We start from the raw sequence: 13,055 nt of genomic DNA on the forward strand, positions 1-13,055 counted from the left end.
TTTATTTGAACAATTCGACTCTGAACAATTCTCGATTCCGACGTATGAACGATTTGAATTACGACATGTAAGATCAATCCGAGTTTGATCAACGAACAATAATTCGCGACAATTAATTATGACCGACAATAACCGATTAAGTGAACAAGTGAACAAGCCGAAGCTCGGCCCGAATCTGAACAAAGTGTACGAGTGCAATAATAAATAAATAAGTGCAGTGCGTACGTAATAATAATCAATTAAATAGTTAATTACGCGTAAAAATTATATGATCGTGCAAGTTAACGCGTTACCGAAATAAAATATTATTTTATATTTTATTTTATTTCAATCGAGCAATTCTGAGAATTCCGGATTATCCGTGTCTCATTCGTACTGCAGTCGAGTCTTACGTTTACAATACTCTGACGTCATTCGTCAAGTATTTTGTGTGAAAAATAAAATAAGTTTATTTTATTTCGACAACCGACTGTGTTTTCTCCGAGCAATGAACTAATTGTGTGTTTCGATCAACTACGATTTTTTTTATAATATTGTTTATATCGAGTCAAGCCGACAACGGCATTTATATTTTTTTTGTAACCGATAACTTTATTTGTGATACCGATCAATTTATTATTCTGTGTTCAATATACGATTAATTAATTTTGTTTAATTCTGATCAATTATTTATCGTAATCTTAAGTGCCTGACCTTTCCCCGATCCGCCACCCTGAGTCGACATTTTTGATAATTGTTTATTTGGTGATTATAAAATCACCTGGGGCCCAACTTAATTATTTTTGAACAAGGTAGCCAAAATTGTATATATATATATATATATATATATATATATATATATATATATATATATATATACAATATAACGCACCGTTCTCCAACGATAGCGTCCGCAATTTTACACCGATCTTAATGAAACTGAGTATACTTATTCTATGGACGATTACCTTGGATGAGTTCGAAGATGAGCCAATTCGGCCAATAAGTTTAGAAGTTATGGTTAATTAAAATTTTGTAAAATTTTCAAAAAAATTTGTTTGCCGCTTTAACTGGATGTAACTTCTAAATGGAAAGAGATATCTTACTTCCGTTTATTCTATGTAAAAGCTCGTTCGATTGCCTACAATTTTGACTATACAGCTCATTGATTTGACCATTATTCCTAGTAGATAAATGGTTTTGAACACTTACAAAATATTATAAAAACTAATTTCATGCAGGTTTTCACTTTAATTATAGTCACAATTTCAAACTGATTACCTTGAAACTTAGTATACGTATTTTGTGGGCGACTACCTTGTTCGAGTTTGAAAATGAGCTCAATCGGTCGATTAGTTTAGAAGTTATAGCATTTCAAAATTTTCAAAATGTCCAAAATTCATATTTTTACTCATTCTTCCTTCAATATCTTTTAAATGTGATAACTTATCGACTTTATATCAAATTCATCTGAAAGCTCTCCGAATAAGCTTTAATTTTCATGCCTATATATATGCCTAGACCACTGAAATTACTTATTTTACCATTCATTCAATGAAATGTTGCTATTCCATTAGTTTTCCTACTTCTTAGTACATTCATGGAGCGACTTAAATTCATATTATCGCAGTGTGACACTTATAAAATTCAAACATCTCAATTCAGTGGGTATATACAATTTTTTTTTATCGACAGTGCATAAATGATATGATATATCAATAACAAGATTAACATTAGTTATGATGATAATATTCTCTATATCTACTCGTCGTTTGATATTCTAATAGGCTTTTTATTTCAAATATTAGTACTAATTTCAAGTATGACACTTTGATGTATCACAATCAATGTTTAATCTTAGAATATTTTATTAGTAGATTTTATTGAAAGCAAATTATCGCCTTTGTCCTTATGGTAGAATTCTCGAGCATTAAAACCATAATCTATCATAATTTTTTGAATAGGGTCCGGAATACCATTGGTCCGATAGTTTGAATATATGCATACGGATCTTTAAATAACGTCAAATCAAAACATATAGTGCATTATCATCAAAAATTCTTCTGATACTCATTTAGTTATTATTAATTTTTGGCATTATACTTATAATTTTTTGATTTTTTTTGTTTTATCATCTCGAGAATTTTTAAGAAAATGTAAGTAAAAATTTTATTTCATTATTAACTTTCATTTGAACAGTGAAAAAAATTAAATAATGAGAAATCTACTTCCATTTCGGCTGCGGAATGGCCTTTTTTTTATTTCGCAGACTCTTAATCGAAATTTAATGTTTTACGTCTGGAATTTTTTCTGTTACAAAAGGACTAATATAAGTTTATGTAATCAAAAGGATGGAATTTTTCGGCTTAATTAATTAATTAACTAATTAAAACCCGTTGGGCGCTATTGAAACGTTGGGGATCGTTCAAACTGTATTCTTGATGTTAGTATACAGCCTTCGTGAGTCAAGTGCCCCGCTAGCTCAATCCCAAGACTCGTCTGTACTGAATTACCCGAACTAGCCTTACAAAACTAAACTAATACTAGTACTTAGCATAATTTTGAAGTTCGGTGGAAGTTGTCCCTGATAACCTCGGACGTGGCTTGATCCTCCAGGATGCCCCTCTTGGACCGGTTGTTGGATCAGAATGCGGCTTATAATACCTTAACGATAAAGGTGGGCAGAATATCGCAGACAAAGTCACTCAAGTACTGGTATCGTTTGTTAAAATACGAATTTATTAACAGAAATACTTGATTTAACGCCACTTCACTCACGCACACTGCCCGTTTTTATATTAGTTAACTAAGTGTAACTAATACACTATTGTACCGTAATTAACTAAATTTAATCACAAATACTGTTGCCGTAACTAAATGTACGGGAGCTTTACGCAATCAACTAACTGTGACTGGTTCAACCTGAGGTAATTTAGACTAAGTGCTAAATTACGCTAGTAACTCCGATATGAAAAGCTGAGTTAACTAGCACTGCAGAACTAAAAAAGCTGAAAACGCTTGGTTGCGCGCTCTTTTATAGACATGCCGACGCACTGTCCCACGTGACAGTACCTCGGACGAGTATAGACGTAGGCGCACGAACCAACTTCGTAATAATCAATGCCATACAACAATGGCATACAAACACGACAATGTTTTTGAGCTCAAGGAGCTTGAAAACAGCGGGAAGCTTTGGGGCTGGCCCGCAGGATCAACTGATAGACCGATTTTTTAACTTATTATCTACAATTTATTAGCACGTGGGTGACGGCATACGGAATTACCGGGTTATTTGCGTCTCCCTCACGTTAATAAAAATGGCTTTCTTTATAAATTTTATACTTATGATTAAAATTAAGTTTTTTTTTCGATAGTTTAATTATTATTGCTAATTTGTACCTAAAAATAGTAGTTTTATTTCACTTTCCCTTATTTTTTGCTCTTGCTAATGATTTTTCTTTCAATTCATCCTGTGAAAGAAGAAAACTAAACAAGGGGATCCAGGGGTGAAGCCTCGTGGAATTCAGAGTCAAAGCTTTTGTGGCTGTGGGAATGGAGTCCCCTACCGTACAAATTGATTGCTCAGAAAGTTTAGTTGATTCCTTTCAAATCATTATTATCATTGTCAAATTCCTTACATATAATCATCATGATGATTTATTATCTCTAGGATTAGTTTTAGGCTAAGTTTTATACTTTTAAAAACATTATAAAAACATTATCTTAGTAAAGTTATGGTATCTTTGACACATTCTGATATCAGGATAATTTGTTTGAGGACATTTCGTCTTGGGATGTCATGACTGGGGATATTTCTTTTTTGGATATTATGTCTAGGGGTATTATATTTCGAGGATGTTTTGACTGAGGATGATAACGCACGGAACCCAAATGAAAAATTAATCCAAAATTTATTTCTACTTCGGCTTCGGAATATCTTCTATATTTATATGCTTGTATATAACATAAAAAATAATGTAAAGCAATTACCTTGTTTTTTTGGAATCATCGTAGTGAAATCCATTTTTTGATGACCAATTACTGTGATTTCCGTGTGAAGTGATACCTCCATTCCATTGTCTATTCTAATTAATACAAGAAAATAAAATTATTATTTTGTAAGATTTACTAGAAAGAGTTTTGGATGTTTAAAATATCTATTCATACAAATTTAATTCCAAATTAACTGTTGCCTTCCTGTCATCCATCAAAGAAATTTCCTTTTATATATTCCCAAAAACGAAATAGGAAATCGAATCCAGAAAAATATTCTTGATTCATGAAAGTTTTTTGATTGATTCGGGAAATTTATTTATTTATTTATATACTGAATATTTGCCTTTGCCACATACTGGAAGTTTTCCAATATTAATTTAATTATTTTCATCATTATCAATATTATTAATTCCCAGGTTGGGCCTTATTGGGATATCAAAAGACCCTCGATTGGCCTTGGTCGTCGATTATTTTATGAAATAGTTATTTATCAATTTTCGCGATATAAAATGTATCGCGAGGCCGATAACCGCCTTGATCCTCCACAATATTAAATATATGCGTCATTCCACTACATAACATTTTTTTTTTTGAGCGTGCCCCCTCCCCCCACCCCCCGGAATTCGATCAAATTTTGTGGAGTGATTCTCTACATCAAGATAAAGATTTCCTGAAGAGTTGAGCTCTGAAAATTAAGTACTTTCGTAGTAATGAGTTTCTAAATCTTGACGATTTTTTTTTCAACTTTTTCGTTAATTTTTGCTATAGTTAAAACATTTTCTATAAAAATACAAGCAATACATTTTTTTTGTGAAAAATTCTCAGCTTGGTAATAAAAATATTATTCTTTTATTACAAGTAATAGAATACCCCCAAAAATTTAATTAAAGTGAAAAAAACGATTTTTCTGGCCTTGTGACAATTATCACTCAAATTCAATATGGTTTCGAAAGCTAAGAATTTTTTAGATAATATATATCATTTTCGCGATAGGATTATTTTTAATTTGATAGTAAAATTTGATTAACATGAAACAATCGTATCGACGTTCCAGCAAACACCTGGTCCTAAAAAAGTATAACTTACAGTAAAACAGCAGCACTATCTAGATGTACAATAGAATATTTTCAACTTTCTGCTAAGAAAATCGATGATTTTTGAAAAATTCGGGAAGTTAGTGTTTTTACCCCGATTCTCGGAAATCGAGTTTTCATCAGATATCGACGTTTTGAGGTCTCAGGAAGCTATTCTGACTATTTTCAGAATGATGTCCAAGTGTCTGTATGCATGTATGCATGTGTGTGTGTGTGTGTGTGTGGATGTGAACGCTCTATAACTTTTTAACTAATGAACCGATTTGAATCGTTAAGATGGCAATCGATAGAGCTTGTCGGCCATCAACTTTCCTGCAAATTCCAGATGGTTTAATCAAGTAGACACGAAAATATTTGCAAATTACGAAAAAAAACAAAATGTTTTCTTTAGCTTTTTATTGATTTCTTAGAAAGGAGTCAAACGATCGACTTCAAAATCTAATTAGCTCTAGAACTTTATAAAACGTGTCGATCGCCGCCTTAACCATCACAATCGGTTCATTTGTTCAAGAGATATCGTTGCAAAAAGAAATGGTGAAAAACGAGTTTTTCCAAATATCTTCAAAACGACTGAACCGATCGTTTTCAAATATTTATCAGCTCTAGAATTCAAGATAACGCGCCGATTACCACCTCAAACGTCTTAATTGGCTTATTAGTTCAAAAGATATCGGCGCTGAAAAGTTAAATAAGATATGTCAAAGGGAATTGACTAAATAATAAAAGTTAAAATGGTTTTATAAATAAAGTAATAATTAATTATAAATTTTGATGACACTGAGATATGCTATTTTCCGTCGAAAAAATCATTTTCGGGATGAAAAATTGTGAAAAATGCCTCGAGTTTAGTAATAAATTAATTAATAAAACAAAAGTTATAAGGGTTCAAATTGAGGACATAATAGTTATTTTATTTTTCTTCATCTTACTTATTGTCAGAGGTATAGATTAATTAAAACACCGTTTTGTGAAAGAGATCATATTTGTTTATCAGCACTCGTAACACGTACAATTCGTATGATCTCTCAAAAGTAAGTAAGTGGTCCAGGAAGAGCAGGTACTCATAGGACACTAGCCGAGAGAGGGGATAGCAGCCATAAAGGCGCTGCACTGAGAAGGCATTGGCGCTGACAATTTCAGCACCTACCTTTTTACATTTAATTCTAGAAGGAAGATATCCCAAGTGGTCAACCCCAAGTTTGCTGTCGTTGAAATATGTTACTCTACATAAATTTTTAAAAGACTAGAACTTCGAAAGAGTAGAAAAAAATAACAGATACGTGTTTCGGTGTCAAAAATATATGTATATATAATAGGGTGCTTCATTCGAGATGACTCGTTTTTTTCTAAGTCTCGTGTCAAAATATCATTGTACGCATCGAAAAAAAAATTCTCAACAAAGATGAGCTCTTACTTTTAATTCCAAGTACTCGTTAAATGAATTTGGAATTTTGTCCATTTAATTAACACGAGAATTTTCATTTTTTTTTCAATTATCTATGGTTTCGCGAAATTTCAAGATATTCAATCGGCCATAGGTGGAAATCACAGAGGAACATTTCCCCTTGAAAAGTGCTTGTAGCTAATTTATGATTTGTAACCGGCCTCACTTGCAAAAAATCTTAAAGCCAATTTTTTCTCGAATTTCATGGCTCATTTTATTTTACTCGCAAACCACTAACTTCACAACATAATCATGAAGGACTTTTCTTGTAGAGAATTTTGTTTCCTACAAAAAAAGTTATCTAAGCCATTACCGTAAAGCTAGTAGTTTTCGAGATAATTTCAATTAAACATCTCAAAATTTTTTTTAGGTCATAAACCAAAGATTCAGGGGGCGATCGGTAAATAAAAATCGATTTGGAAAATAACGGACACCCTAATACATAAATAGATGTGAAACATAGCGCTCTTTTTTCACTAATTTTTTGGGTGTGCTACAAAATATCTACGGACAGAATATCCTGAATTTAAAAATTTAATTTTTGTTGTCTAATATTTATCGCCAAAATTATTATCATCAAAAACAATTGAATTGTTATTGACAAATATGTAATCAATTGATTTTTTTACGGATATTTTGTCTACAGATTTTTCGCCCGCGTATATTTTGTCTGATGATATTTTGTCGCACGGATATTTTGTCAATGGATATTTTTTTGCGGATATTTTATCATAGATATGTTGTCCACGGATATCTAAGCGTGTTACCATATGTATTTTTGACACCAAAACGGGTACCTACGATTTTTTCCTACTCTTTCGAAGTTTTAGTCTGTAACGGGGTACAAATTTAAATTTACAACTTTGAATCAACCTGATTTCCCGCGGTTGAGTAATTACCCATAGTACCCCATATGCGTTACTATTTCATCGACTTGTCGCCGGGCGTGCTAATTTAAGGGGCTCGTCCTCAAGACCCAATAAGGAAATAAGTTGGAATGGTGGATTTTCCGATAAGGGCCGAAGGATCGCGAACTTAGATTTGATAAGGGAGTGCATGAGGTGAAGACACACACAGTCGGACGGACCGGCAGAACAGTTGGACGGGTGACCGCACGGGAACTATTGAGAAGGATTACGAGGTGGACAGAAACGAGCGACGGGAAAACGGAAATCGGCGGGAAGGCTGTAAGAAGTAAAGGACGCCACGATCAATTGGATAAAGGAAAATTGAACAGAGGTAAATAAATCGTCGGCAAGTGACCACGATTGATTAATTAATTAATTGAGAAATAATAATTAAGTTAATTCGTGGGCAATCACCATTTCCTGTTTGATTGTATTAAAATATAAATTCTCGGCAAGAAGGCCAGAATTCAAAATAAATTAACACGCGGTCCGTCTGATAATTTCTCGACAGAAAGCCAGTAATTATAAATTATAAAATTAATATTAAAAAATTGTTAATTGACAAACGAAATTAGTTTTAATTCATAAGATAAAAATTAAGTTACAAGAATTTTACACAACTGAATTTAAAAGTGCCGTGAAAATAGTGATAACGATAAAACTATAATTAATTAAAATTATTATTGATGGAAGTCCGTTCTTGATGTGGACTTCGGTTATTAACGTGAAGACAAGTCATAAAAGAATTAAAGAGAGATAGCGTCTGTCGTTGGCGTCAGTTTTCCAGTATCAGTAACTTCTTTACTTAAAAACTCGATACATAAAAAACTGGAAATGTAAAATGTTGTCGTGGAAAATTTTAAGTATAAAATTATAAAGTAAATTAAAAATTGTCGTGTTGATAAAGTGTCGTTAATAAAATGTAAAAGAAATAAAATTAGAAAGTCAGTAAATTTATAAATTGAAAATTACGGATAGGAATTTAGTCCAGTGGACAATTAAATAATTTTGAGATTAATTCAAAGTGTGTGTGAAGTCGTCGGTAAAATAATAAATTGTAAACGCGTGTGTGTGAGTGTGAATAAAGTCCTGGGGACTAGAGTGTTAAAACGTGTGTGTGTGTGTGAGGAAAATTAAGTTTCCGGTAGAAATGTTTTAGAATAATAGATCCAGGGGATCTGGCAAGTTGCCAATTTATTTTAATTAAAAGATCCGGAGGATCAGGCCGGTGGCCAAATTAATCGTAAAAGTCCAGGGGACTTAATTTTATTTTATATGATCCAGAAGATCAGGCCGGTGGCCATTTTCGTGATAGTCCAGGGGACTATTTTAATTAAGATCCAGGGGATCAGGCCGGTGGCCAAGTTATTCTAAAGTACAGGGGACTCATTCGTTTGTTTTGATTAAAAGATCCAGGGGATCAGGCCGGTGGCCAATTCGTCATAAAAGTCCAGGGGACTCGTCGTCGTTTAATTAAAAGATCCAGGGGATCTGGCCGGTGGCCAATTTCGTGTAAAAGTCCAGGGGACTCGTTCGTATAATTAATAAAAGTCCGGTGGACAAAATTTTAGTTAATTAGTTGTAAGAATAAGAAGTCCGGTGGACAGTTTTGTTAATAAAAATAATAAGGAATATAAAAGCCCGGTGGGCAAAGTGTTAATTGGTGAATAAAATCTAAAATTATATTGATTAAAATTGTGTGTAAAAATTAATTTAATCCTTCAATCTCCTCACTCTTATATATTTCAACGACCCTGATTTATAAAATTAAACATCTCCGGTTCTGGAAGGCCGAGCCTCAACTTTCAGTGGCGCCCTTAGTAAGATCTATTAATAAAGGGGCCAAACTTGGCAAAGTTGAGATATACCCTGTTATAAGTCTTTTGAAAATTTTTGTAGAATAACATATTTCAGCAGCAGCAAAAGAGAGGATGACCTCTTGGGATATCTTCCTTGTAGAATTGAAAGTAAAAAGGAAATTAATTAATGTAACGGGACCAAAGTTCGCCTCCATCCTACGGAAGGCCATTCCCGCTTTTTGGGCATACACGCACTGTGAGGTCATCGCCATCTTCCGACCCAGATGTCACTCTTAGCCGAAAAATATAATCGAGTGACGACTAAGGTGGACATTAACTGGAGGTATAATCAAAAATCCGCAATACACGTAGTATCTATACGAGTCCATACCTCTCTTGGGCCAAACACTACTACCATCTCAGGAAATAAATGGGGCATTCCATGCCAAATCACCGAGGTTTCGGCCCGACCCCCTTCGATTTCGCTGAAAATTTTTTATCATTTTCTACCCTACCAAAGACATTTTCCTGAATTTTTTCAGATTTTTTTACCCAACCCAAAAAAAGTTACAAATTTTTGAAAAAAAACGCTCTTTTTTTTTCAAATAGCTGTAACTTTGACACAAATTGACCTTTTGGCACTTTTTTTTTTTGAAAATTTTTGTTTTTAATTGTAGTTTTCAGAAAAAAATACAAAAAATTTTTCGGAAGTCAAGATATATAAAATATTTCAGTTTTTTCAATAAAACCGTAATTATTTCGAAGTCGGAAACCTTCGATTCTCAATTTTTTTGTCTCAAAAAAAACTTCAACCAAGACAGTATTTAACCCCGCCATTCCCATTTTGTGCCGACTTTCCTTTATATTTTTTTTTTTCGATTGAAATTAAAAAAATTTCTAAATTTGGCTTATTTTTATGACGTTGCGCTGAAGTTTCTTTGGATTGTTTTTAAAAGCTCAGAAGTTGAATAAAATTGGACCAAAACAACCGTAAAGTGTATTCGGGGCAAGGATTGATTTTTTCGGAAGAAAATTCCCAATTTTTAAATACAGTGAAACCTAAACCTACAATTAACCTTCTCAATAAGACAATTTATAGATAAACTGAGAAAAATATCGATAGCCCGAACTGAGAATCGAACCTAGACCATGTCGGTATCGCGCCGAGTGCTCTACCAGTTGAGATATCCGGTACTATACTATATTCCGTTCAATTTGATCTAAAATTGTCTATAAGGCTATCGATATTTTTCTCAGTTTATCTATAAATTGTCTTATTGAGAAGGTTAATTGTAGGTTTAGGTTTCACTGTATTTAAAAATTGGGAATTTTCTTCCGAAAAAATCAATCCTTGCCCCGAATACACTTTACGGTTGTTTTGGTCCAATTTTATTCAACTTCTGAGCTTTTAAAAACAATCCAAAGAAACTTCAGCGCAAAGTCATAAAAATAAGCCAAATTTAGAAATTTTTTTAATTTCAATCGAAAAAAAAAAATATAAAGGGAAGTCGGCACAAAATGGGAATGGCGGGGTTAAATACTGTCTTGGTTGAAGTTTTTTTTGAGACAAAAAAATTGAGAATCGAAGGTTTCCGACTTCGAAAAAATTACGGTTTTATTGAAAAAACTGAAATATTTTATATATCTTGACTTCCGAAAAATTTTTTGTATTTTTTTCTGAAAACTACAATTAAAAACAAAAATTTTCAAAAAAAAAAAGTGCCAAAAGGTCACTTTGTGTCAAAGTTACAGCAATTTGAAAAAAAAAGAGCGTTTTTTTTCAAAAATTCGTAACTTTTTTTGGGTTGGGTAAAAAAATCTGAAAAAATTCAGGAAAATGTCTTTGGTAGGGTAGAAAATGATAAAAAATTTTCAGCGAAATCGAAGGGGGTCGGGCCGAAACCTCGGTGATTTGGCATGGAATGCCCCAAATATACTCTGGCCGTAGTAAGTTTAGAAAAGCCCCCCGTAGTAATAATCTCCCTGTGCTGATCAACAGGTGGCTCATGGATAAGTCGTGGGACGCAACTTTGCCACGTGGAAAGGGTTTCCTCCAATTGTTATTTTTCGGGTTGCGAACAAGCTATTATCCACTTGTTCAGTCCCTGATGGATTTCCTACATTCCAAGCTTTTCGACACTAATTATTCAACACGAATCATAGGAAAAACCAGCTCAGAAAGTAAATGTTTTTTTTAAATAACTAATTCATAGCTTAGCCAAGACAAGACAAGATTGGAACGATCTTGTCTCAATCTTCACACTTTCTGTCTCGTTTTGATCTTGAACTCGGAATGAAAGTCTCGTATTGATCTCGATAATCAGTCAATTGATTATATTGTTTTGTCAAGATCTTGTCTTGGTCTTGATTTACTCTGAATTTCTCTTAAATTAATTTAAAATAGTTTATACAATTATATTTTATTGCTTTGTATTTTATAATTAAGATAATTTTTCAAAATGTCTTGAATTTGTTATTTTATTCTTCGTTCTTTTTCAAAATAAATGAGCTTCCATAGTATTTTTAAAATACTATTTTAATTTCATGTAATAAAATCTTACTCAAGATACTTATTCCAGAATCTTGCTCAAACACGAATTACCATTGCACCTCTAGTATATCGTAAGAACAAAATTCTGATTTATATAATGCGAAAAATTCAGAAATCAAAATTAAAATATCCATTTAAAATTTCCCAATAAAATATGTAAATTTATTAGCAGTAACAACAATAACAGTAAATTAAATCACAAGTTTTATTTAACAGTTTTTTTATCATTTTTAAAACTTATTTTTAATCACAAATTTTTTTTTAATAGAGCTCCATTGCACTGTCGTAAACAACAACGATTAGCTATATGAATCATAGTCACGTGTAAATACAAAATCTTGATAAGAATAGTTCACATATATTTATTATATTGTATTGGTTCTTGTCAAGACATTGAAAGATTTTCGATGGTCTTGGTCTTGGTCTCGATATTGCTTTCTATAGCATCGTCTTGGTCTCGTCTTGATAAGTCGAGACGAGATCGAGACAAAATCAAGATAATCTTGATCTTGAGTGCAGCTCTATCATAGCTCGTTTAGAAAATTTATTCAGTTAAAATTCTTTTTTTGCATGCCTTAAGCGCAATCGTTGGTATGCTCTACTCTCGCCTAAAAATTAAAAAACTGGGTTCCGTCAGAGTTTTATCTAAATAAATTATGATATAGTGGTTAAAGTAGGTCGGTCTTCATACCGCAATAAAAGAAAACATCAATGGTCATTTTTCTAAACAGTAAACAGCTGGTCCAACCCACAATTTAGATAAAAAATGAATTTTTCAGAAATAAATCCTGTAAAATACATGGAACACTCTTCTTGTAATCACCATAACTTTCGAAAAACAAAACTAATTCTTTTAAATTTTATTTCAATATATCAGTTAATTCATTGTAACAAACTGATTAAAAAACCACAACTGTATTATTCGTTTAATTATAAAATAATAAAATGTGTACTCTCGAAGTTAAAAAATTTACATCTCAGGCTGCCATATATAAAAAAATCTGGGCGTCGGTTAACCCTGCGGGCCAGCCCCAAAACTTCCCGCTGTTTTCGAGTTCAAGGAGCTTGAAAATATCACTGTGAATTTATTTTCGAGCTCGAGGAGCTCGGAAATGCTATTACATGGAATCATCTTTTAATGAGCTTTCAAGCTCTAACAAGTTACGTTTTATGCTAGAGTTTGAAAAGTTAAGAATCGAAAATCATTAATGAAGAAGCGGCTTTTAAATTTTTATTATCGATTATGTTCTCTGAAATAAATGTATTGAGGCAGAAATCAATGTC

At 32.6% G+C, this 13,055-nt stretch overlaps 1 protein-coding gene across 2 annotated transcripts in view; it reads right to left on the reverse strand.

The window, feature by feature from the left end:
• LOC130673548 (neither inactivation nor afterpotential protein C-like) overlaps nt 1–13,055 on the reverse strand; it is a 1,009,353-nt gene that overhangs the window by 131,764 nt on the left and 864,534 nt on the right. For both annotated transcript variants that reach the window (XM_057478586.1, XM_057478585.1), the window contains exon 17: nt 3,970–4,064. In XM_057478586.1, the coding sequence (XP_057334569.1) occupies nt 3,970–4,064 (95 nt within the window). The remainder of the gene's footprint in view (nt 1–3,969; nt 4,065–13,055) is intronic.

The sequence above is a fragment of the Microplitis mediator genome, chromosome 8, assembly GCF_029852145.1.
Source record: "Microplitis mediator isolate UGA2020A chromosome 8, iyMicMedi2.1, whole genome shotgun sequence".
Classification (NCBI taxonomy): Eukaryota; Metazoa; Arthropoda; class Insecta; order Hymenoptera; family Braconidae; genus Microplitis; species Microplitis mediator.